Raw genomic sequence first — 22612 nt, 5'->3', positions numbered from 1 at the left:
AAACAAAGGGGGTTGTGTTAGTTTTTAGGCCTTTGGCTCGAAATGGGCTTTTGCAGGTGAGGAACAAGCCGACTCAAGAGGTTTCAAATTTGAGCCGGAACCGAGTAAGAAGGAGTTGGGAGAGAGGGAAGGAAGGAGAGGGAGAGAGGAGTGAAGCTCACGTCGCTTCCCGGGCCTGTGAAGAGAGAGAAGCTGATCCCTTTCTGTTTCCTGAAGGAGATTAAAAATGCATAAGAAGCCATGCGATTGAGTGTATAGTCCATGGGGTGCAGATGCAAGATGGGAAACATGCTACGTGAGAGATCAAAAAAGAAAGGGAAAGGGACGTGCGAGTTGGTGCGAGCTCGAAGAGACGACGCGATTAAGTTAATAAGTAAAGATCGACAGAGCAGAATTACAAAGGCAGAGCATGACAACGAGATGAAAGAAGAATCTAGAGGCCAACAGGTGTAGTCTCGGTAGGAGCGTGAGTTTTGCCTTCTCTAGGCTCGTGAACGGGGACAAGTTGGAAAGGTCCTCGAGCGGCGACAAGACGTTTTCGCACGACTTGATTCCAGTAGGCCTGTGATCAGAGATAGGGAAGGTCAGTAGAGAATTGAGCGTAAGAAGAATTGAAGAAGATCTCACAAGGGGGAGAGAGAAGTATCGGATCGAGCTCCAGCTGAAGAGAGGAGAGACATTGCGAGCGAACGTCGCGTCGAAGTCGGTCGAGAGCTGAAGGGGACACGAGAGTCTGAATCAGCATGGAGCTCAAGGAAAGACCTAAGAAACCAACTGATCAGAGTCGAGGTCGACTTACCTCCTCCCTCAACTTCCTCCAGACGACAGGCCGATCGGTCAACACCCAATCGACTCCCCACCTCGCACTCATACACATCTCAGCCTCGTCGTTGACCGTCCACACTCCCACCTCCTTCCCAGCCTTTCTACACTTCTTGAGGAACTCCTGTCCAGCGGGAGAGACGAGAAGAGGGAAGGCGACGGAGAACCCGGAGACGTGAGGGAAGAAGTGGGATTGAGCGAGGGAGAGGGAGGGAGTGATGTTGTGGATGGTGAGACCCGGGAGGAGGGTTTGGGCGGGGATGATGAAAGCTGGGTGCCTGGTGGAACGAGAAAACGAGGAAAGGAGAGCGAGGGAGAAGAGTCAGAAAAAGGAAAGACGCGTCGAACGACGGGTGAGACGAGGAAAGGGAAAGAACGCTTACCAGAGACCAAGAATGAGTCTAGGAGCGAGCTCAGTCTCCCAATTAGGAAATTTGCTAAACACGAACGAAGCGAAGAAAATCACAAGAGGAGTCAGCACGACTTCTCCACAACGACGCGTCGTCTCCAAATCCGTCCCTCTCGAAAACTCACCGGATCTGAATCGCCATCAACCCGAACAGTCTCTCCGGATCGTTCGTCGGCTTGACATCGATCTACCCGACCCAAGAAAAGCAGCAAAAAAAGGGTCAGCGAGCACGTTCTTTGCAAAAATACATCGAGAGGGAAGGGGAGAGGACTCACATTGAATCGAACCGTTCGATTTCCCTCCTTCATCAGGAGCGTCAACAGCTCCTCGAACAGAGGGATAGGCTGGATAGGTTCCGCTTTCGTTCGGACGTGTCTTCGCGAAGAATGGAATGCTGGCTTTGGTCAGGGAGAGTTCCAACGAAAAAAGAAAAGGACGAAGCTCACTCGATCCCTCCCTCCCACGCGAGGTCCTTGATCAAACCTTTGCCGTTCGTCGTCCTTTCGAGCGAGACATCGTGGAAGAGCAGAATCCTGGAATCCGTCGTGCAGTGGAGATCTAGACCGAAGGGATTTTTTTTCAGTCAGCGAGTGACGTTGAGGGACGAAAACGAGAAAAAAAAGGAGGGGCCAGACTTCGAACGAGAGTTCGGAGGTGAGCCTGTGAGCTCGGACTGAGCAAACCCTCCCCTCCCCTCCGAACGCGCAAAGTGAAAAAGTTTCACTCACCTGACTCGATAGCTTCCGATCCTTCAGCAATAGCTCCTTCGAACGCAGCGAGGGTGTTCTCAGGGAACTCCTTGCTCGCTCCTGTCAAGAGCAAACAGGCAAAGAAAGAAGGTCAGCTTTGGGAGGAGAGAAGTGGGGTGACGAGAGGGTTTCGACTCTTTCCGTTTTTCTACTACCTACCTCTATGAGCCCAACACTCGGGAAGATGACTACTTCGTTTCGATTGATTCATGAGGGTTCGAGTTTGAGTGGTGCTGGAGCGAAAGAGGAGAGGGAGAGGTCGAGGGAAGGAACAAAGGAGAGGGAGGAGGAGGAGGTGGGCTGAACGAGCTGAAGGGGTCAGGCGGAGAATCGTTGTTGTCTGTTGGGGTTTGAAAGGGTAAGGAACGACGAGAAGAGAAAGGAAAGGTGTAGATGAAAGAAGAGAAAGGGAGAAGGTGGTGGTTGAGAGGGAGAGAGCTGTTTTAAGGGTTCGTGGTCGGTCGAAGGAAGGTCAGGGAGGAGGGAGGGGCACGTTCGAAGCTCAACAACCTCTTGCGTGACCTTTTCCCAGCGCTCGTTTCGCCAATGAAAAATGCCTCTGAGTCCCCATGGTGAGTTCTCTAGTAAACGAGAAAGGGAGATGTCGTGAATTTCATCAGAAAAAAAGAAGGGAAAACGAAGAAAGAACGAGAAGGCCAGTAAACCAAACAACAAGAGTGACGAGAGGAAAGGAAGAAGCTGCCATGAGAGAAAGAGAAAAAAGTGATACGTGCGTTCGTGTATAGACCAGTGACCTCAACTGCTCTCCCTTCCCTAGGAGCCCCTACTCGCTGTCTCCCTGAGCAAGCAGATGTAGATCCGATTCTCCTCTTCGAATCACTCCTCTCCGTCGTCGTCACTTCCCTCGTCCTCCTTTCCTCCCTCCCACTCCATCTCCCAAGGTCCTCCCCCTTCCAAACCCATCCTCGAGTGCTCCTCCCGAGGATAGAACGCCTTGGCCTGCGAGCGAAGTTGATCCAGGCGAGAGAGGAGACCGAGTCGTTTGTTGAGGAGGTCGCGAAGATGTTCGATGGCTGAAGAGACGCGACGCGAAAACGAACAGGGAACGAGATCAGCTGGATTCGAACGAAAGTGAGAGCGACGAGAAGATTGAACTCACTCTTGACGAGTACTATGCCTTCACTCTTCGGACCCGATCTTCCATCCACCTTCTCAGCCTTCGACTCAGGTTCCGCCGTCCCTTCGACCTTCTTCCTAGCTCTCGACCCTCTCCTCCCCGCCCCACTACCACTCCCACTCGACCCACTCGTCTTGAGAGCTTCCAGTCGAGAAGCCTCTCTCAGCGATGGAATCTCGTTACAGAGAGCGTCGTACCCCCGACGGATGTTGGCTCGGCTGGAAAAACAACAAGGAGTGACCGAGGTCGGGACGCGGCGAGTTCAGCCCTTGGGTTTCGCTCTCTCTTTTCCGACCAAAAAAAAAAGAGAGACAGAAGAACTCACCGTTTCTGCTCCGATGCGATGTGGTTGGCCTTCTTTTGAGAAGCAGTGAGAAGGGCGGGGATGACGGGCGAGCGAGCTCGGAGAGGAGGAGGCATCGGAGGTGCTGAGAAGACTGAGTTTGGCGTGGGAGGAACGAACGAGCTGGAAGTCGACGTGGAGGGAATCGGTTGGGGAGGAATGGGATGAGAGCGATAGGAGCTGGCAGGTCTTTGGTCGTGAGGATGCTGGGGTTGTTGATGATGGTGTTGTTGGAGGAGTGGTTTGGAAGGGGAGAGGGATCTCGAGATCGACGTCCCGTTGGAGTTTGAAGGGAGGGCTGGAAGTCGAGGAGGACCGAGGTGGGAGGATGATGAGGACGATGGAGGATAGGAGGAGGAACCAGGAGAGGGTCCATGAGGAGGAGGGAGACTTTGTATCGATCTTGCTGGATGATCTACGAGACCCATTCCGTTCGACGAGGGAGGAGGAGGTCGTCCCCTCTCCCGTTCTGAGTCGAAGTTGTCCCTCGGTGAAGGCAAGCTTCTGTAGATTGGAACCGTCCATTCTGCTGATCCTCTTCTCTCTATCCTAGGTTCCATCGACTGTTGAGATGCTCGTCGAGTTGGCGAGGGAGAGACGTGAACGAGACCGGTTTCGGGTTGAGGCCAAGGGAGGGAGGAGGAGGGAGAAGAGGAGGAGGCGGTTGCTGAGCCGGAGATTCGACGTTTCTGAGGATGGGAGTTGCTGGGATACGAAGATGAAGAGGGGTAGGAGGGTTGAGATTGCTGATGGATGTACTGGGAAGGAGAGAGAGGAATGCGATACGAGTAGGACGGCTGCTGAGACAAAGGAGGAGAAGGGAGGAACCTCGTCAGCTTGAGCTTCACACTTCTCGAGCTCATTTGGCTCTCCCCTACCCCAGATCCTCCATCTCTCTATACCTCTGAGCGTGCTCTACACTCTAGATGACCTCCCCTGATGAAAACCTTCTCGATCCATCGCCTAAAACTCACTTGATCTGCTCCTGCTCCTCTGCTCTCCACGAACCCCTGATGACTCTCGTTTCCTCCTGGCCACTGAGAGGGAGCAGGAGGGGAAGGACCTGATTCCTCTACTTCCAGCGAGGAGAGGAAGGAGTTGAACTGGTTCGACTCTCGGGCTGTGAAGAGAGACATCCAGGACGAAAGGGAAGAAGGGGAAGGGCAAGGGAAGGGAGAGAGGGTGGGTGAAGGTTGGCGTTTGGAAGGGACGATCGCGGTCTGGGTGCATGTGATCCTTCTCTTGGACCGCAGCGGTAGCCAGGGGAAGGAAAAATTGTTCGAGCTTCAAATCATCGTCTACCCCTTCAATAAATCCTCTACCAGAGATCTCTACCACAGATTTGCAGAAAAAAGGAGCGAGTTTGAGGACTGTCTTTTGATCTCGCTTTCTCGTCTCGTTCTCCTCCCTCCCTCTTCGAAACACGAGAGGAGCAAGCAGCACCGTCGTTCTACGAGCAAAGATAAGAAAAGCATGATAAGAAACCCAAGAGACCCAACTACCCAAAGCACACGGACCAAAACGACAAAGAGGAACCGAAATCTACGACAGCGACGACGACAGATCGGTGACTGAACGAGCACGAAACGAGAAACACGACCTGGTCAGTCTCACGTCGACAGGGAAGAACGAAGAGATATGGGAGAGATAGAACTCACGATCAACCTGGGGATGAACAATGTACGAGATCTTGTTGGGATCTCCTCCTCCCTCCTCAGCAGGAACCTCCGCTCCCTCCTCCGCCGACGAAGGCAGAGCATCCCTCGTCTCTCCTCGGATCTCGAGAAGGTATTGATCCTGTGAGAAGCGAAAAGGGAGTACGAACAAGTCAGCACTTTGGAGTAACGAGGGACGTGAGAGGAGTGTGGACGAACCTTGACGAGCTTGTTCAAAGCCTTCCCGATGAGTTCCCGTTCAGCCTCGAGATCCTCGATGTTCTGCAAGTCGGCCTCCTTCTGCTCGAGGTACCACTCGATGAGTTCTTCTCGGTCGACCGTAGGTTCGTCGGTTCGTTCGGCTTCCGAGAGGTGGAGGACGACTGCAAGAAAGGGGAAGAAGAAGAGAAGGTCAGCCTCGAGGAGCGAGAGACGCGTCGAAAACGCATAAAACCCAAGCGAGACGAAGAACGAGCACTCACCCAGGTTCATGATCGACATGTACTTGTCGTAGGTGATCTTCAACTTCTTCTTCTGAGGAGCAGCAGCAACGGGTGCAGGAGCGGGAGCAGCAGGCGCGCTCGACGATCCTTCAGTTCCAGACGTTCGATCTCCAGACGCGTTGAACGACGATTCCGCCTCCTCCAAAGCAGCGATGTCGGCAGCGTCTCGAGCAGCCTCGTCATCTACTTCCATTCCGTCCGCTGGAGGATCCTGGTCGTCTCCTCCGTCCTCGTCTCCGTCGTCGTCGAAGTCGATGTCGTCCTTCTCGACGTGGATGATGGATTGTCGAAGGAGGGAGAAGGCTTCTCGGACCATGGGAGGAGTGATCTACGAAGGAAAGGAAGAGGAGTTAAGTTCGAAGTTCGAGAGAGAGAAAGGAGAAGTAAGGAAGGGAGAGGGAGGAGAAAGCTCACCTCGTGCTGACAGTTGGCTCGAGCGATGGCCTCACTCAACCTGATCATACTCTCGAGTTGACGAACGGTGATTCGGTACGAGTTCTTTCCGACTCCTCCTGAATCCTCCTGTCGAAGTTGACGGTACTTCTCGACGAGAACAGACGAAGCCTCGGGAGTGAGCTGGAAAGAGAGAGGAACGAAGAGACGCGTCGAGTCAGCGACGTTCAGAAACCGAAATAGAAAGACGTAAGGGACTCGCCTTGGGCTTGAACGTCCTAGCGAACCTAATATATCTCTGAAGAGCCTCCGTGCTAAACTCGGGAGCGATGGCCTCGTCCCTGAACCGATGAACGCTGACGATGTGTTGAGCGAGATTCCTATCGACCTCCTCGTTGCACTCATCCAGCACGACGAAGAACAGATCGAACCTCGACATGATGGGTGCACTCATGGCGACGTTGGCTCGGAGGGACATCTTCCTGTTGTACCTTCCTCCTACGGGGTTGGCGGCGGCGAGGATGGACGTTCGAGCGTTGAGGGTGGCTTGGATTCCAGCTTTGGCGATCGAGATGGTCTGCTGTTCCATGGCTTCGTGAATGGCGACCTGATCCGAGATGTCCATCTTGTCGAACTCGTCGATGGCGCAGATTCCGTTGTCGGCGAGCATGAGAGCTCCGGCTTCGATCGTGAACTCGCCCGTTTCCTCGTCCTTCACAACGGCGGCGGTGAGACCAGCGGCGGAGGAGGCCTTTCCGGAGGTGTAGACGGCTCGAGGGAGGAATCCACAGATGTATCTGAGAGGATGGGAGAAGAAGAAGGGGAGTCAGCTCGAGCGACGAGACGAAGAGACGAGACGCGACTCACTTGAGGAACTGAGACTTCGAAGTACTAGGATCTCCGACGATGCAGATGTTGATATCTCCTCGAAGATGGATTCCTTCAGGCGTCTGCTTATGAACTCCTCCCATCAACTGGAGGAGCAGACCCTTCTTGACGATCTCGTGTCCTGGAGAAAGCAGACGTGAATCGACGATCAGCTTCTCGTTCTTGTTTTCGAGAGATGATCGAAGAGAAGACTCACCGTAAACGGTAGGAGCAATGGAAGCGACCAGTCGAGCGTAGATGTGATCCTGGTTGACCATGGCTCTCAGCTCGTCCAGCTCCTGAGACGTGAGGGTATCGAGGAAAGCCTGTTGATCGTCCTCTCCCTCCGACGAGTCTCCTCGAATGTTGGTAGCGGCAGCCTGCAAAGAACCCAAGACCCATCAGCTTCTAGCCCTTCCAACCTAAACCAAACCATCGAAAAACTCACCCTCGCATCCGAGTTCTCCGCCATACAAGCCAAGAACGCAGTCTTATACCCCAAATCCCTCACTCCCGTCTCCTTCAACCCGCTCACTCCCTGCGACGCAACTCCAGGCTCTCCCCTCCCTCCACCTCTCGACTCCTTCTGCATCTCGGCGCTCACTCCCGGCATGGACATCTGAGAGACGTCAGGCACGACGATGAAGGTTCCGGTGAAGGTGCACTTGTCTCCTGCTTTCGCTCGTTCGACCGTTTCGGCTCGGAGGATGACGTCGAGACTAAAGTAAGATGAAGAGATGAGTCAGAAAGGGAAGAAGCGGAGGGATGAGGGATGAAGGGGAAGAGGGAAGGGAAAGGGAGACGCGAACTGACCTTCGAGGCATCGATCCAGTTGGGATCTCGTCCGAGTTCTCTTGGATTCGAACCTTCTGCCAATCCGAGAACTTGGACTGTTCGATGTTGAGAGACCAGAAGGACTTGTTCGCGCACGTAGGGTTCTGGCACATGATGGGCTGAGAAGAAACAACGAAAACGAAAGAGTCAGTTCAGCTTCAAGCTCAGCCCTGACTTCCCTTCCTTCCCTCCGTTCGAAACTCACCTCAGTGTACTTGAACTGCTGCTCCACATCCCCGACCGTCGTCCTACACGTCTCACACACGAAGCTTCCAAACACCAACTCTGGTCGAACCTCACTCGTCCTCGTTACGGTTCCACTGATGCTCATGAGGGTTCCGATCTTTGCTGTTCGAAGCTCTCGGATCCCAGAGACGAGAGGGAGACCGTGGAAGGCGAGGGAGAACTCTCTGGTGAGCAGACCGGCGGAGGAGGTTCCAGAGGTCGAAGGGGAGAGGTAGAGGTAGGTGGGTTCGAACTTCTTGACGAGGTTGGTGAGAGCTCGACGGAGGTAGGGGAGGAATCTGAACGGAGGTGGTTGTGTGAGCTTCTTCTTTTCGACGAGTCGACGAGATGGAATGTATAGAGAAAGCGAAGGAGCTCACCGATAATACTGTCCCGAGATAGCTCTGGCGAGAACCTCCTCTCGTGCGAGAAGATGGCTGAAGTCGACGTAGAGGGTGGTGAGCTCGTACTCCTTGAGGACCTTGATCTGCTCGACGTAGTACAGTTTCGACTCGTCGTTCGTCGCTTGAGGGACCGAAGCGGGAGTAGCAGCGAGATCAACTTCTTCGGCGAACCTGTAGACGAACGAGAATGTGTACAAGAAGAGTCAGCTCTGTAAGATCTGGGAGAGAAAAGGGAGAGATGTTGAACGAGACGCGCGATGACCTCCTTCCCTTCTCCTTCCTTCCCTTGGTCTCCTCTCGTTGAAGCCTTCTTCAACCCATCCAGCTCCCTCCAACCTCCCATTCCACCCTTTCAACCCACTATACATCCATCCTCTAGACGATCCTCCCTTTCAAAACCCTTAATCGAATCGAAACCACGACCCTAACTCACGTCTCCAAAAAGTCCTGAAAGCTCTGCATCACCGCCTCTCCTGTCTGATCCTTGAACCTAGGAATCTCATCCGGCATGCCTCTCAGTCGTCTCCTAGCACCTCGACGCGCAGCAGCTTGAGGATCTTCCTCGTTCCCGTCCTCCATGCCGTCGCCATCGTCGTTCTGGTCGTCGTCGTCGAGAGCGAGAGGATCCAGTCGACGAGGTTGGGCGGCAGGAGGAGGAGCGTGATTCGGAGCAGGGGAGGAACGATGGAAGCCTGAGGAGGAGGAAGGGTAGGCTTGAGGGGAGGACATGGTGGTTGTCCGAGAAGAGGGAGAGGGAGGAGGGTGATGAAGGGTGGGAGGGAAGGAGGAAGGAGAACGAGAGAGCTCGCGTTTTCATGAAGGGACGCGTCCAAAAGAAGAAAAAGAATGTATTCGCTCGAAGATCACTAACGGCAGATGTACTTTCACGAAGGCTCGAGCAGGAGAAAGGAGTTTCACGTAGATTCTGGGGTCGTAAGGATCGTCAACGAATATCAAAAGAGAAGGAGGGAGATCAAACGAAACTGGCGTGCTTCAATTCCGTCCCGTTCTGTATCCATCGCAAACGAACAAAGAAGATCAGCTCTCGTCGCACGAAGAAGCAGCTTGTTTTCGAACTCACAGTGTAAAAAGCAGAGAAAGTCCCAGACCGCTACGATCGTCAAACGAAACCAAACGCGTGGAGGTCAGTCCCTCTCCCTCTCTCTTCCTCTCCTCCAAACAATACTTCAGACTCACCCCAATGCGATTCCTCAAGACCTGAGCTACAACTACCCATCCCTCCTCCTGCTTCCCTCGTTCTCCGGCATACCCAGTTGGCAGCTCCAGCCACAGCGTAAGGTCCGTGAGATGAGAGAAGACGGAATCGAGGGCGGGACGAGTATTGGTTCGAGAGATTCGGGAAGGGAAAGGGTAGGGTTGAGTGTTGTTGGTGTTGTGAGTTTTGGAGGTTGGGATGGAGTGGTTGGTTAGCTGTGGAGGTGGGATGAAGGAGGGAGAATGAAGGGCGAGGGTAAGTGACGCGTCAAGAGAGGAGGGAGGAGGTGCAGGGAGAGAACGGACGATGGTAAGAAGAGGGTACGATTGCGAGAGAGTTGATAGGTAGTGAAGATGGGAGATGAGGGAGGCACGACCTGTATAGAGGAAGGGAAGCGAGGGTTCAGTCAGACAATCTCGCACGAGAGAAAGGAGAGTCGAGTGGAAAGTGTTCACCTTCCAGCTCAGCCGTAGCGATAAAGTTCTCGTACAACGACGTGATCGAATCTACCACCAGTAGACTGAAACCTCTGCTTCGATGTTTCGGAGCCGCTCCCTCCTCGCCATCCTCGTTCTCGTCGGGAGGTGGTGGTTCGGCGAGATCAAGGTCAAGTTTGGAGACGAGCTCGCTAAATGGAGGGAGATCGAACATTCTTTGGATTACGAGCCTGTCGAGGACGGAGGTGGGGTCCTGGATAGTTCAAAGTCGAGGTCAGCAAGGGCAAGTAAAAAAATTGAAGGAGAGAGGCACGAACGAGGTCAGACCGCTTCGACTCGAGAACGGCCAGAGCTTTCTCGCCTGAAAACTCTCCTTCCGTGTCGATCCAGAGAGCCGTCGTAGTTGGATTATGGATGAGATGATTCATGACGATGTGAAGGCAGACGAGCTGCGACCACCAAACCAACAGGTATGAGCTAGGAAACGATCGACAAAAGGAAAGAAAGAAAGGTCGAACTCACACTCTTTGTCGCTCCCTCCCCCGAAACCTCCATCAGCCCTCCTCCGCCACCCTGCCCAACTCCCTCCAGCAACCCATCCAACCCCTTCTCGCCCACTCCCGCCCAGTTCGCCTTCTTCGTCTGCTGCATCTTCCTCTCCTGCTCCAGCAGCACGCCTCCCTTCTGGAAAGCCGGACTTTCGAGCTTTGCGACCTCTCGTTGAAGCTGCTCGATGTCTTTGAGGGTGAATCCTGAGTCTGCTGGAAGAAGAGTGAAGATTTCACTGGAAGGGGTGAAGAGGAGCGTTTGGGATTGGGCGATTTGGATGGAGGAGAGGAGCGCAAGGAGAGGGTGCAGGGAGGGAGGGAGGGAGGGGAGATGACTTTTGAGTCGCATCGTTCCTTTGCGAGGGTACTTTGGTGAAACCGCGAAGAGGAGATCCTACGAGGAGAAGAACGACGAGGCGAATAGAGACCTGGGGAGAAGGAAGGACGAGAGGGTGAATGGTTGAGGAGGAAGGAGAGAGGAGGTTGAGCTCGACGCATCTTTCGATTTCAAGCTCCGACAAAGTTGTCGAGCTCATCAAGTTTGATGATTCCCCTTCCTTCCCTCCCTCTCTCCCCCCAACCCCAACAAACCCTTTCCCACCCATGGATCCCTTCCGCCTTCTCACCCAAGGAGCTTCCTTCTCCAAGAAATCTGCTCTCTTCAAGCAGAAGAAGGTCGCAGCTCAAGACAGCGACGACGAGGACGAGTCGAACGAAGCTTCGACCTCAGGAGGACCAGCTCCCCTCCCTGCCGCTCTCGACTTCTTCAACGTCGGAAGTGGAGTCAAAGAGGGAGAGCAGAGTGGAGAGAATGCAAAGGGGAAGAGGAAGAGAGAGGAGAGACCCGTCGAAGCAGGTGAGTGAGCTCGATTCTTTTGAAGAGGGAGGAGGGAGGGAGGAGAAGGCAGCTCTGCTTCGAGCTCGGTGGCAGCTTCTACGAGGGTGGGAGATCTGGTTCGAAGGTGCCATATTGTTCAAGAGAGTCTGAACTATACAAGCAGGATGTCTTGCAAAACTTCAAGCTCAAATTTGGCCTGCTGGTCGCCCTTCACGTTCCCTCCCTTCAACGAGCTCCCTCTCCCTTCCCTCCCAACAGCTCCTTCTCCTCCTCTTCTCCACTCAGTTCACTGACTCACCTTTCCTGCTCCTGCTCTCCCGCTACAGTCACCCCTCGAACCCTCCCAACTCTCACCAACCGACTCAACCTCACCGGACGAGCCGCTCCCACTCCCTTCCCCTCCCTCCAGGCCTTCCTCGAAGCTCACACTCCTCCAACCTACATCGTTCGAAACCTCGCTGCTATGGGAATCTCAGAAATGAGTGAAGTCGGAAGAGGAGCCGCTGCTGTTATGATGGCTGTAAGTTTCAGCTTTATTTGCCATTCCTAGACTCTCCGTTCTCTCGAGCTCACCTCTCCCCATCCCTCTCTACGCGTCTTCGTTCTTTTCTCTATCTTCGCAGGGTCGAGATCTCGTTGCTCTCGCTCCCACTGGATCCGGAAAGACCCTCTCCTACTTACTTCCCCTCCTCACCCTCCTTCGTCAACCCGCCTCGGCTTGGACAGAGAAATCAGGAGGACCTCGAGCTCTCCTGCTTGCGCCGACGAGGGAGTTGGCGTTGCAGATCCAGAACGAGTGTGCCAAGTTGACGGTTGGAAGGAAGTGGAGGGTGGTCGTACTGAGTAAGGCGAACGAGGGGAGTGTGAAGGAGGGTGTTGGTGAGTCGTTCGGTTGAGCTCGTTTGCGAGTGCGAGGAGGGAGAGGGAGAATGGGGAACGAGAAGAGCCGACCGTTGGTTTGTCACCTTGTGTATATCTTTCGATTCAGACATCCTCATCGCTACTCCCATGCGACTCACTCAGACTCTCAAGGGTGTTTCTCCCGTTTCGTTGGCTAGGTTCGTTCAGTCTTCTTTCGTCTCGAGTCCAGACGCGTCTCGTTTTCCCACCCCTCTTGTCCCACCACCTCGAGCTCGAGCTCACTTCTTCCTTCTCCATCTCTTTCCCTCGTTACCAGTACCACCCACGTCATCCTCGACGAAGCCGATCGACTCCTGGACGCTACCTTCCTCCCCGTCGTCGACGAAGTCCTCTCCCACTGCACCTCTCCCGACCTCAAACGCTACCTCTTCACCGCAACCCTCCCCAGTAGTCTCGAGGAGATTGCTCGAGGTCTCGGTGCTGGAGATGGTATTCGAGTCGTTGTTGGATTGAAGTGAGTCCCGTTTCTCCCTTCCCTCCGTTTGAGACGCGTCCCTTCTCTCCCTTTCCTCCTGACCTCGTCTCCCTCTCTCTCACCATCCCGTTCACCACCACCCTACCTTCCTATCCAACCAACAGAGACGCAGCCACAACTCTCATCTCCCAAACCCTCTCCTTCACCGGAACCGAAACCGGCAAACTCCTCGCCCTCCGCTCCCTCATCACCTCCGGTCAACTCACCCCTCCAACCCTCATCTTCGTCCAATCCATCTCCCGAGCCAACGACCTCTTCCACGAACTCGTCTACGACGGAATTCACGTCGATGTCATCCATTCCGAACGAACTCCCGCCGAACGAGAACGAGTCGTCAAGGAGTTCAGGGAGGGAGGCGTGTGGGTGTTGATTTGTACGGAGTTGATGAGCAGGGGAATGGATTTCAGAGGAGTGGATTTGGTGGTGAATTACGATTTCCCGACGAGTGTGCAGAGTTACGTGCATAGGATTGGTGAGTTTTCGAGGCGTCGTCGTTTCCTTCTCTCGTTTTGTTGCGGCGAACTGACCTCTTTTTTTTGCCTTGTTCGCGTCGAACGGCTATCAGGTCGAACGGGACGAGCTGGTCGACCAGGAAAGGCGATCACCTACTTCACCAACGAGGATGCTCCCTATCTCAAGATGTTCGTCGGCCAACTCCACTCGCTCCTTCTTCTTCCCCTCTTCCGCTTCGAACCTCTTCGCTGACCCTCTGCCTCCTCGTCTCGTTTGCTCGGACAACAGGATCGCCAACGTGATGCGTCAATCAGGCTGTGAGGTTCCCGAATGGATGCTTGCGTTCGTTCTCTCTCCTTCCTTCTCTCCCTCTCTCCGGTCCCTCTCTCCCTTCCCCTCCTCCCCTGTCCCGTCCCCATTCCCTTCGCTAACCTCTCTCTCCTCCCTCCTTCTCTTATTCCATTCCATCTTCATTCCACAGGCTCAAAAACCCCTCCAAGAAAGAGCGAAAACAAGTCAAGCGTCGACCCGTCGAGCGAACGGACGTCCGAACTGTTGGAGGATCGGGTTTGGGCAGGCAGGCTTCGCAGAAAAAGAGGTGCGTTCTCGAACCACCCCTAACCCGCTTTGTTTCGACAATTTGCTGACGAGTCGGATTTGGGTTTGGGTTCGACAGGGAGATGGTGGAGGGAAGCAAGAGGAGGAAGACGAAACCTGCGACGACGAGGACGGAGGGAGGAGGGAGGGTGGCGAGGGAGGTGGATTTGCAGGAGGATTAGGGGTTCCTTTTTTTTTGGTTCATGACGTTTGTGGATTATCTTGAGTTGCGGGTGAGGGTTGGGAAGAAAGAAGAAGGAGGGAGGAAGGGATGGGAGGCGACGCGCCGTCGTTTCCCAGAGCGTCCCCTGGATTACGTTTCGGGTTACGCTGAAGAGGAACAGAGGGATTGATGCTCTCAAAGAAGCGTCCACTCCCCCGAAGGGTTTTTTTTTTTCTCTGTTTAGACCCGAGAATTCGAACTCCGAAATCGAAGTCGATCGACCGACCGACGCCTTGTCCTCCTCCTTCCTCCTCCAAACCGCCTCAACCCTCTTCCTCCTCCCCCCTTCTTCTCGAATCTGTAGTCTCGTAGCAGACTTGAGTTGATCATGGCGTCAAATATGAGAGGTCTACAGCAGGTCAGTTCACACTTGAAGGAGGAGCGAGCGAGCGAGGTGAGCTATTGGCTGACGCGGTCGACCTCGTCGTTCCCTTCCCTTTCCGCCTCTGTTGCTTGCGATCTACAGTACATCTCGGACCTGAGAGCTTGCAGAGTCAGGTTAGTACTTTCTTCTTTAGGATCAGATTCTAGGTGTCGAGTGAAGCTCGAACGAGCCAGCTCGACTCTCGCTGATCATCTGTCCTTCCCCTCTCCTCTTCCTTCCTCCGAACCAACAGAGAGCTCGAAGAGAAGCGAGTGAACAAAGAGTTGGCTCATATTAGGGGGAAGTTCAAAGGTGAGTTCCATTCCGTCTTGCTCTCTGGCTTTCTCGAGGTCTAGCGAGGCGCACGAGGGAGGGAAGGACAACGTCGACGAGTCGGAGTGTCGAACCGACCTCGAACGAGCTCGCGTCGTTGACTGGACGAGCGAGCGAGTAACCGAGCTCTGTAGTACGATGGCTAGACTCTAGGGAGGACCAGAGGACGTTTTCTTGCTCGAAGGGAGCGTGCTATGGGCCTCAAAGGAAGGAGACCGAGCTCAAGCTGACCTTCCTTCCTTCCCTCCCATCTCCTCCTTTCTCTTTCCTCGTCTTCCTCCAGAGGGAAACCTCGATGGCTACCAAAAGAAGAAGTACCTCTCCAAGGTCGTCTTCACCTACATCCTCGGTTACCAAGTCGACGTCGGGCACATGGAGGCCGTCAACCTGATATCCAGCACTAAATACTCGGAGAAGCAGATCGTGAGTCCTTGACCTCTTCTCCTTTCCTTCCTTCCGTCCTCTTTCGCTTCGATTGAAGGCTAGAGCTGACCTTCTCGCCTCTCTTGTTTATCTCTACTTCTTCAGGGATACCTCGCTCTCACCCTCTTGATGCACGAGAACTCGGACATGGTTCGACTCGTCATCAACTCGATTCGAAAGGATCTCGACGACCACAACGAGGTCAACAACTGTCTTGCTCTCCATGCTATCGCCAACATCGGTGGGAAGGAGATGGCAGAAGCTCTCTCGGTGGATGTGCACAGGCTTTTGATTTCTCCGTGAGTGTTTCGACTCTCTTCTCGGGCTCGTGGAGGTGGAAGAGACGAAGGAAGGAGACGCGTGAGCTCACCTCTTTTCTCCTCCTTGGACTCGATCTTCGATGAACAGGGTATCCGGGACATTCGTCAAGAAGAAGGCTGCTTTGACTCTCCTTCGACTCTACCGGAAACATCCCGAGGTCATCCCGTCGGTCGAGTGGGCGGAGAGGATCGTCTCGATCATGGACGACGAGGATCTGGGAGTTGCGTTGGCTGTTACGAGTCTCGTTATGACCCTCGCTCAGGAGAACTTGGAAGCCTACCAGTCGTGTTACCAGAGGGCTGCGAACAGGTTGCACTCTGTGAGTTTCTAGGCTTGTGTTCTCGAGGACGTGAGAAGAAGCTGACCTTTCCTTCGCGTCCTCTCCCCTCCCTCTCAGCTCGTCTTCGACAACAACCACCCAGCAGAGTATATCTACTATCGAGTTCCCATCCCTTGGTGAGTAACGGTGGGCCCAGCTTCTTCTCAAGTTTTCTCTCTTTACTGACGCGTTCGACGTTCGTTCCTTCTTCCTCCAGGCTCCAAATCAAACTCCTTCGACTCCTCCAGTACTACCCACCAACCGGTACGTCCCTCTCGTCTCTTCCCCCTCTTCACCACTCTTACCCTTCCTCTCTTTCCTCTTCCAGACAACCCCTCCATCCAAAAAACCGTCCACGCCGTCCTCTCCGCCATCATGGACAACTCCCGCGAAGCTCCCAAGAACGTCCAACACAACAACACCCAGAACGCCATCCTCTTCGAAGCCATCAACCTCGCCATCCACATCGACCCGGAATCCTCCGTCGTCAACTCCGCTGCCGTCCTTCTAGGTCGCTTCATTCTCTCCAAGGAAACCAACGTTCGCTACCTCGGTCTCGACGCGATGGCTCATCTGGCGGCTTGCTCCGACTCGCTCGAACCCATCAAGAAGCACCAGGAGACGATCATTCTCAGCTTGAGGGACAGGGACATCAGTGTGAGGAGGAGAGCGTTGGACCTGTTGTACTCGATGTGCGATACGAGCAATGCGAAGGAGATTGTGAAGGAGTTGTTGAAGTATCTGCAGGTGGCGGATTATGGGTTGAGGGAGGAGATGGTGTTGAAGATTGCGATCTTGACAGAGAAGTTTGCGACTGAGTACGAGTGGTATGTGGATACGAGTGAGTTCAGCTTTCGGTTCGACGATTTGAACGACGCGTCGAGCTCCCTCTCTTCTTTCCATCTCGAGAAGCTGACGTACCTTTCCTTCGCATTTTCCTTCCTTTTTGTAGTCCTTCAACTCATAAGTCTCGCTGGAGATCACGTCGCCGATGAGGTCTGGTGGGTCGTCTCTTCATATTTTTTCCTCGACGTCTGAAGGAGACCTGACCATCTTTCCTCCTCGCAGGTACCGAGTCGTGCAAATCGTCACCAACACCGAGGATCTTCAGGTCCGTCAACCACTATCTTCCTCTCGACCACCAGTCTCTTCGAAGTAACTCTCAGCTGATCGTTTCTTCGTCGCCTCCTTTCCCTTCCCTCCTCTCGACAGCCCTACGCCGCCAAAGTCGTCTTCAAGTACCTCCAGGCTCCCACCGCTCACGAGAAGCTCGTCAAACCAGCAGCCTACATCCTCGGAGAGTTCGGTCACCTCATCGCCAACGACGAAGGATGCAGTCCCATCGAGCAATTCCAAGCCCTTCACTCCAAGATCAACTTCTGCTCAGCTTCGACGAGAGCTCTTCTTCTTTCGACCTACGTCAAGTGGTGAGTCCTCGAACATTCGCTCCTTTCCCTTCGACGAGATCGAAGCTCACTCCCGTCTTTCCTTTTTCGTCGTTCGACTTTCAGGGCCAACCTCTTCCCCGAAATCAAGGATCAACTCGTCGTCATCTTCGAACGATATCGCCATGTCCTCGACGCCGAACTTCAACAACGAGCGTGCGAGTACCTCGCCATCGTTTCTCGAGACGACGACGACGAGCTTCTCCAGGCCGTGTTCGAGGAGATGCCACCCTTCCCGGCGAGGGAGAGTGCTCTTCTCAACCGACTGCACAAGAAGGGGAAGGACACGGAGGACAAGCGGACTTGGGTCATCGGAGGGAGGGAGGAGAATAAGGAGAGGGAGGCTGCTAGGTTCAAGACGTTTAGGAAGGGATCGACGGGAATTTTGGGAGGAGGAACGAACGGAGAGTCGTCGTCGCCAGTCGTCGAATCCCCTCGGTCAACAAGTCCTCCTCCTCCACCACCGCCCTCGGAGAGATCCAACACTCTCACCGATACGGCCATGGGAGTCAACCCTTCGTCGGCAACCGAGGATATCATGGACTCGCTCGCTGGACTCGATCTCTCCAACTCGCTACAACAGGAACCTCTCCTCCCTTCTTCCTCCTCCCCTTCCAACGCCTTCTCCTCCCACCCTACCACCATCTTCCCTCCCTCTGCTCCTACCCCTCTCACCCACGGAGCCAACATCGACAAATGGTTCGATCGACTCTCCTACATGGGCGAAGGAGTCCTCTACGAAGACGCTCAGATCCAGATCGGAGTCAAGTCGGAATTCCACGGTCACCTCGGACGCGTCCAACTCTACTTCGGGAACAAGATCCAAGTCCCTTTCACCTCCTTCACCGTCACCGTCGAAACGCCCAATCCTATCGCTCTCACTGCTACCCTGGCTCAGAGCACAACTTCCACCATCGCTTCCCTCACGCAGATCCAGCAACAGATCCAGGTCGAGTGCAAGGACTTCTTCGACTCGCCTCCCGTCGTCAAGATCACGTATCTGGCGGGATCGATGCAGACTCTCGCTTTGAGACTGCCTGTGACGATCACCAAGTTTATTGAGCCGGTGAAGCTGGGTCAGGCCGATTTCTTCGAGAGGTGGAAGTTGATTGGAGGTGCGCCGAGGGAGAGTCAGTCGATCTAGTGAGTTTCGAACGACGCGTCTTTCACTCGTTCGTCTTTCCTCGAACGCTGACTTCGCTCGTCTTTCTTACCTTCTCGCAGTCCCATCAAACTCAACGCTGCTGGAGCTCCCGACGTGGCGAAGAACAGCAAGGTCATCGTTGGGAACAAGCTTGGTTTGCTCGAAGGAGTGCGTTTTTCCGTTTCCCTCTTCCGGTTTCGTTATCTTGACCTTATTGATCCTTCTTCTCTTCCTCGCAGATCGACCCAAATCCCCTCAACGCTGTCGCTGCTGGAGTCCTGCACATGTCGACTGGAGGAAAGGTCGGATGCTTGCTTCGTCTCGAACCGAACAAGGACGCTAAGGTACGCTATCTTTCTTCTCGACCCTCCGTTTTTTTTCAGCTCCTGACCTTCTTCCTTTCTTCCCTCTCCTTCAGCTTTGTCGTCTCACCATTCGAAGCACGAACGACGAGTGAGTCTTCCCTCGACGACGCGTCTTCTTCCCTCTGGAATCTCCTGACCCTTCCCTCCCTTTCTCTCCTTTTCTCAGGGTCTCCAAGGAAGTTCAACGACTCATTGCGAAGCCTCTTCGAGCGGATGCTGCTTAGTCGGTCGTTTTATACTTTGTTTTTTTCGAACTGTCGCGCGTCGACGGTTGTTTCGTTTCTTCTCCTCTTTTCTTTTCGCACATCGTGTGTTTCTCTCATCTCCATATCTACCACATACCTAGTTGTCTTTCTTCTCCCTCACGATCTCATTATCTGCCTCGGAATCGGAGACGAATCGAGTCTGGAGAGAGACGAGATTGGGACGTCGCTCTCCCAGAAAGACACCTGTGTCTTTCAATCCTTCTCGACTTTCCATCTGCTTCCTCGTCAGGCTCATATCTCTGATCTCGCGCTCTGAGAGACTCAGATAGCATATCTCCTGAAATTTGATGCCGAGCCGACCTCTCCTCCCCTCCTCTCTCTTTTCCCTCCTAACGCTCACCTTCTTCTCTCCCTCTCTCACTTCTCACTATGTCTGGATATCCCGGAGCTGGACATCATCATCAGCAGAACAACGGCTACCCTGGTCAGCATCAACAAGGAGGCTACCAGCAAGGACCGCCTCCTCCTCAGCAGTACAAGTGAGCTCGACCTCCACCTTACCCTCCTCCTCCTCCCTTCCTCCCTTTCTCGAGCTCACTTCTCCCTCTTTCTCTATTTTCTCTAGCCAATACGGACCTCCTCAGCCTCAGTACGGCGGTCCTCCTCCTCCTCAGCAGTACAACCAAGGGCCAGGAGGCTACGGAGGTCAGCTCTCAGTCCCTTCGAGTTCCTTCCTCGAGTCGAGCTCACTTCCCTTCCCTCCCTTCTGTTCGTTGCGTCCCTTCTTCAGGTGGCTACGGTGGACCTCCTCAAGGACCTCCTCCAGGCCAGTACCACGGCGCTCAGTCTTACGGTCCTCGTACGTCCTTCTTTCCTTTTCCTCTCCTCCTCAGCATCGCTCCTTCCTCTCCCGCAGGCGCATCGCTGACGACGGACTCTCTCCCTTCTTTCCGAAACCATGCAGCTCCCGGAGCTTCTCAGCAGCAGTTCAACAACTATCCTCGACAGGAACAAGGCCACAACCAGTACGGACCTCCTTCAGGTCAGTAGGCTTTCGTGAAAGGGAGAATGAAGGAAGGGGAGATCGTGAGCTCCAGAGCGAGGGCTGAACTGAACCTCAACATTGCTTTTCTTTCTCTCAGGTCCTGCTCCTCACCAGATCCCAACCGGACAGCAACACTACGGTCCTCAGTTCCAAGGTCAAGGAGGTCAACAGCAGCAGCCTTACTTCCAGTACTCAAACTGTTCGTCCTTTGTCGAAGCTCGAGCTCGCAGTTCCCAATCTCTCCTTCGACCAACCACCCCACCCGTCTCGTCCTCAAGGAGCTGACTTCGACTCTCGTTGAATTGTGAACGAACAGGTACCGGAAAGAAGAAAGCTCTCTTGATTGGAATTAACTACAAGGGAACGGTAAGGTCGTCTTTCAACCCCTCCTCTCCCCTCTCGCCCACCCTCACCTCCTCCTCTCAACTAACACGACCTCTCCATCCCTCCTTGCTTCTCTCTGACACTCTAGAGCGCTGCTCTAGCAGGCTGCATCAATGACGCACACAACGTCAAGAACTTCCTCATGTCGAGGTACCACTACAAGTTGGAGGATATGGTAATCTTGACGGACGACGCGCGGGATTCGAGACAGATGCCCACGAGGCAGAACGTGAGTACGCTTCGACTTCAACGAGACTGAGCTCCTTTTTAGACTCGACTCCAGCCTTCCAACCTCTGCGACGTGTGGGCAGACAAGGAGAGGCTGGATTCGAGCCTAGTTCGCTTTCATCTCGTCGCGTTCGTTCTTTTTCACGCTGACTTCGTACTGCTTTGTCCTCTGTGTGTGTTGGGGGCTTCAGATCTTGACTGCTATGCAGTGGCTCGTCCGAGGTGCCGCTCCCAACGACTCGTTGTTCTTGTGAGTTTACGAGAGGAGGGAGAGGACGAAGAGAGCGAGAGAGAGAGATGGAGTTTGACGACGCGTTTGGTTCGAACTTTTTCTCAGCCATTACAGTGGTCACGGAGGACAGACCCAGGACTTGGACGGAGATGAGGATGACGGAAACGATGAAAGTGAGTTTTTCTTTGATCCGAGGTTCTGTTCTCGAGCAGAGACGACGATGGGAGGTCGAGTTGCGACTTCTGGGTTTCGAGATTCTCTCGATTTGACGGCCTTCCTTCGTTGCCCGATGCCCTATTGTCGGAACTGATCATTTTTAAATTGTTCCTCTCTCTCTTCTTCAGCCATCTACCCTTGCGATTTCAAGCAAACGACTCCTGTGAGCTCAACAATCGATCCGACGCGTTGCCCTTTCGTTTCGAGCTGGAATTTGACGATGTTCCCTCTCCTTTCTTTGTATACTAGGGTCACATCGTCGACGACGAGATGCATGCCATCATGGTACGACCACTCCCAGCTGGATGTCGTCTGACGGCTATCTTCGACTCTTGTCACTCTGGGAGCGCTCGTTCGTCCTCCACCCACCTTCCTTTTCCCTCTCGTCGACTTCGAGTCGAGAGATCAAGCTCACCCCTTCCCTTCTTCCCTCTTCTTCTTGAATGCACGTCCAACAGTCGATCTTCCCTACATCTACTCAACCGAGGGAAAGATCAAGGAACCCAACCTTCTCGTACGTTCGCCTTCCCGCCCTTCCTCCCCTTTCCCTCTCACCTCTTCGGCCTTCGATCCCCCGAAGTCAAACACTTACACCTTCCCTCCTTCTTATTACGCGTGTTCAGGCCGAGGCTGGTCAAGGAATCCTCGGGGCTGGAATGTCGTACTTGAAGGGAGACATGGGAGGGATGTTCAAGGGAGCGATGAACACTTTCAAGCAGGTCACGTCGGGAGGACAGGCCAGTCAGAACACGAAGCAGACCAAGACTTCAGCGGCCGATGTTATCGTACGTGCCTCGATCCATTCTTTATCTTCGGTTCTCGAGCCTTCCATGTCGGAACTTCCCTCTCGTCGACTCGAGCTCACACCCCCTCCCCTTCCTCTCCCTTCCCTTTTTCTCCCTTTCCCTTCCTTTCCTTTCTTTTCTTCGCAGTCCTGGTCGGGATGCAAGGATTCTCAAACCTCAGCCGATACCTCGGAAGCTGGAAAGGCGACGGGAGCCATGTCCTACGTTCGTTCAACAATCCATCTTCAATCTCGATCCCAATCTCGCGTCTCCCCGAACCTCCATCCCCTTCCAACCTCTCGTTCTCGACCTGACCTTCCCTCCCTCCTTAACCCTCCCTCCAAAAACAGGCTTTTATCGCCGCTCTGTCTAAATACCCCAACCAGTCCTTCCAGCAGCTTCTGAACTCGATAAGAAACGAGTTGAAGGGAAAGGTGAGCTTCGCGTCTTTCGGTCGTTCTCGTCCGATCGAGGGTTCCTTCCTTTGCATGTTCGGTTACTGACGACTTCTCTTAAACCTCCTCGACCTGCAGTACGATCAAAAACCCCAGCTGTCGTCGAGTCATCCCATGGTGAGCGCTGTGCTCCTTCCCTTGCTCCTTCGTCTCTTGAAACTGAACCCTCTCTTTCTTTCTACCCCCTCGTGTATCTATCTACAAAGGACACGGACCTCCAATTCATCTGCTAAGCTACTATTTCGTGATGGTTGATCTGTAGTTTCTTCGTGGCTCATCGGCCCGATCTTGCGACGC

The 22612-nt window shown here is 54.0% G+C and overlaps 7 protein-coding genes across 7 annotated transcripts; 3 read left to right on the top strand and 4 right to left on the bottom strand.

Annotated features, from left to right (window-relative positions):
- Positions 1 to 220: 220 nt before the first annotated feature.
- BDY24DRAFT_377398 (PLC-like phosphodiesterase) lies at positions 221 to 2502 on the bottom strand. The gene is made up of 9 exons (XM_076638769.1): positions 2140 to 2502; positions 1960 to 2040; positions 1678 to 1789; positions 1507 to 1606; positions 1357 to 1418; positions 1206 to 1259; positions 800 to 1100; positions 628 to 714; positions 221 to 562 (listed from the first exon to the last, which is right to left on the bottom strand). Exons 1-9 carry the CDS (start codon positions 2189 to 2191, stop codon positions 434 to 436), a joined length of 978 nt encoding a protein of 325 aa, XP_076500462.1. The 5' UTR covers positions 2192 to 2502; the 3' UTR covers positions 221 to 433.
- Positions 2503 to 4660, bottom strand: BDY24DRAFT_377396 (uncharacterized protein). Its single transcript, XM_076638768.1, has 4 exons — positions 4436 to 4660; positions 3444 to 4258; positions 3101 to 3336; positions 2503 to 3014 (listed from the first exon to the last, which is right to left on the bottom strand). Exons 1-4 carry the CDS (start codon positions 4595 to 4597, stop codon positions 2818 to 2820), a joined length of 1410 nt encoding a protein of 469 aa, XP_076500461.1. The 5' UTR covers positions 4598 to 4660; the 3' UTR covers positions 2503 to 2817.
- A 225-nt stretch (positions 4661 to 4885) lies between these two features.
- Positions 4886 to 9160, bottom strand: MCM6 (MCM DNA helicase complex subunit MCM6). The gene is made up of 13 exons (XM_076638767.1): positions 8776 to 9160; positions 8319 to 8513; positions 7919 to 8237; positions 7693 to 7832; positions 7328 to 7598; positions 7097 to 7259; positions 6880 to 7021; positions 6275 to 6809; positions 6034 to 6195; positions 5599 to 5947; positions 5336 to 5499; positions 5120 to 5258; positions 4886 to 5032 (listed from the first exon to the last, which is right to left on the bottom strand). Exons 1-13 carry the CDS (start codon positions 9069 to 9071, stop codon positions 5004 to 5006), a joined length of 2904 nt encoding a protein of 967 aa, XP_076500460.1. The 5' UTR covers positions 9072 to 9160; the 3' UTR covers positions 4886 to 5003.
- A 191-nt stretch (positions 9161 to 9351) lies between these two features.
- BDY24DRAFT_165462 (uncharacterized protein) lies at positions 9352 to 10989 on the bottom strand. The gene is made up of 5 exons (XM_076636206.1): positions 10518 to 10989; positions 10313 to 10444; positions 10014 to 10248; positions 9864 to 9934; positions 9352 to 9773 (listed from the first exon to the last, which is right to left on the bottom strand). The coding sequence occupies exons 1-5, from the start codon at positions 10890 to 10892 to the stop codon at positions 9420 to 9422; spliced, it is 1167 nt and encodes a 388-aa protein (XP_076500459.1). The 5' UTR covers positions 10893 to 10989; the 3' UTR covers positions 9352 to 9419.
- A 505-nt stretch (positions 10990 to 11494) lies between these two features.
- Positions 11495 to 14044, top strand: BDY24DRAFT_358076 (P-loop containing nucleoside triphosphate hydrolase protein). Its single transcript, XM_076637826.1, has 9 exons — positions 11495 to 11901; positions 12005 to 12260; positions 12370 to 12439; positions 12559 to 12756; positions 12882 to 13249; positions 13343 to 13418; positions 13519 to 13572; positions 13712 to 13828; positions 13907 to 14044. Exons 1-9 carry the CDS (start codon positions 11845 to 11847, stop codon positions 14007 to 14009), a joined length of 1299 nt encoding a protein of 432 aa, XP_076500458.1. The 5' UTR covers positions 11495 to 11844; the 3' UTR covers positions 14010 to 14044.
- Positions 14045 to 14309: 265 nt separating this feature from the next.
- APL3 (Apl3p) lies at positions 14310 to 19152 on the top strand. Its single transcript, XM_076638766.1, has 17 exons — positions 14310 to 14408; positions 14517 to 14548; positions 14668 to 14726; positions 15031 to 15170; positions 15276 to 15469; positions 15579 to 15810; positions 15889 to 15947; positions 16028 to 16074; positions 16139 to 16651; positions 16763 to 16811; positions 16879 to 16921; positions 17023 to 17237; positions 17322 to 18398; positions 18480 to 18567; positions 18639 to 18743; positions 18818 to 18852; positions 18931 to 19152. The coding sequence occupies exons 1-17, from the start codon at positions 14379 to 14381 to the stop codon at positions 18986 to 18988; spliced, it is 2976 nt and encodes a 991-aa protein (XP_076500457.1). The 5' UTR covers positions 14310 to 14378; the 3' UTR covers positions 18989 to 19152.
- A 247-nt stretch (positions 19153 to 19399) lies between these two features.
- Positions 19400 to 22548, top strand: MCA1 (Ca(2+)-dependent cysteine protease MCA1; the record flags this gene model as incomplete). Its single annotated transcript, XM_076643010.1, has 17 exons — positions 19400 to 19509; positions 19596 to 19675; positions 19761 to 19829; positions 19935 to 20012; positions 20113 to 20214; positions 20332 to 20381; positions 20488 to 20628; positions 20819 to 20877; positions 20965 to 21032; positions 21204 to 21238; positions 21325 to 21427; positions 21534 to 21589; positions 21699 to 21860; positions 22008 to 22085; positions 22211 to 22294; positions 22394 to 22432; positions 22522 to 22548. The coding sequence occupies 17 exons, from the start codon at positions 19400 to 19402 to the stop codon at positions 22546 to 22548; spliced, it is 1341 nt and encodes a 446-aa protein (XP_076500456.1).
- Positions 22549 to 22612: the final 64 nt, after the last annotated feature.

This window comes from Mrakia frigida (genome assembly GCF_051309035.1).
Source record: "Mrakia frigida strain ATCC 22029 unplaced genomic scaffold BDY24scaffold_3, whole genome shotgun sequence".
NCBI classification, from domain to species: Eukaryota; Fungi; Basidiomycota; class Tremellomycetes; order Cystofilobasidiales; family Mrakiaceae; genus Mrakia; species Mrakia frigida.
Note: the sequence above shows the minus strand (reverse complement) of the source record. Positions and strands in the feature narration are given on the sequence as shown.

Bases quoted from the DNA above. Each gene is read 5' to 3' on its own strand.
- APL3 (XM_076638766.1), top strand. From the start codon at position 14,379: ATGGCGTCAAATATGAGAGGTCTACAGCAG. The intron at 16,075-16,138 runs GTACGTCCCTCT...TTCCTCTTCCAG, and splicing joins CCAGTACTACCCACCAACCG to ACAACCCCTCCATCCAAAAA. The intron at 18,853-18,930 runs GTGAGTCTTCCC...TCCTTTTCTCAG, and splicing joins ATTCGAAGCACGAACGACGA to GGTCTCCAAGGAAGTTCAAC.
- BDY24DRAFT_377396 (XM_076638768.1), bottom strand. From the start codon at position 4,597: ATGTCTCTCTTCACAGCCCGAGAGTCGAACCAGTTCAACTCCTTCCTC. The intron at 3,337-3,443 runs GTGAGTTCTTCT...TTGTTTTTCCAG, and splicing joins ATCGCATCGGAGCAGAAACG to CCGAGCCAACATCCGTCGGG. The intron at 3,015-3,100 runs GTGAGTTCAATC...GCGTCTCTTCAG, and splicing joins AGGCATAGTACTCGTCAAGA to CCATCGAACATCTTCGCGAC.
- BDY24DRAFT_165462 (XM_076636206.1), bottom strand. From the start codon at position 10,892: ATGCGACTCAAAAGTCATCTCCCCTCCCTCCCTCCCTCCCTGCACCCT. The intron at 9,935-10,013 runs GTGAACACTTTC...TCCTCTATACAG, and splicing joins CGCTACGGCTGAGCTGGAAG to GTCGTGCCTCCCTCATCTCC. The intron at 9,774-9,863 runs GTCCGTTCTCTC...CCACCTCCACAG, and splicing joins CGTACCCTCTTCTTACCATC to CTAACCAACCACTCCATCCC.
- BDY24DRAFT_358076 (XM_076637826.1), top strand. From the start codon at position 11,845: ATGGGAATCTCAGAAATGAGTGAAGTCGGAAGAGGAGCCGCTGCTGTT. The intron at 12,261-12,369 runs GTGAGTCGTTCG...CTTTCGATTCAG, and splicing joins GAGTGTGAAGGAGGGTGTTG to ACATCCTCATCGCTACTCCC. The intron at 13,573-13,711 runs GTTCGTTCTCTC...TTCATTCCACAG, and splicing joins GTTCCCGAATGGATGCTTGC to GCTCAAAAACCCCTCCAAGA.
- BDY24DRAFT_377398 (XM_076638769.1), bottom strand. From the start codon at position 2,191: ATGAATCAATCGAAACGAAGTAGTCATCTTCCCGAGTGTTGGGCTCAT. The intron at 1,607-1,677 runs GTGAGCTTCGTC...TTCTTCGCGAAG, and splicing joins GCGTGGGAGGGAGGGATCGA to ACACGTCCGAACGAAAGCGG. The intron at 1,260-1,356 runs GTGAGTTTTCGA...GTTCGTGTTTAG, and splicing joins TTGATGGCGATTCAGATCCG to CAAATTTCCTAATTGGGAGA.
- MCM6 (XM_076638767.1), bottom strand. From the start codon at position 9,071: ATGTCCTCCCCTCAAGCCTACCCTTCCTCCTCCTCAGGCTTCCATCGT. The intron at 7,260-7,327 runs GTGAGTTTTTCG...GGTTCTTTGCAG, and splicing joins CGGAGAACTCGGATGCGAGG to GCTGCCGCTACCAACATTCG. The intron at 5,033-5,119 runs GTGAGTTCTATC...GTGCTCGTTCAG, and splicing joins TGTTCATCCCCAGGTTGATC to TCACCGATCTGTCGTCGTCG.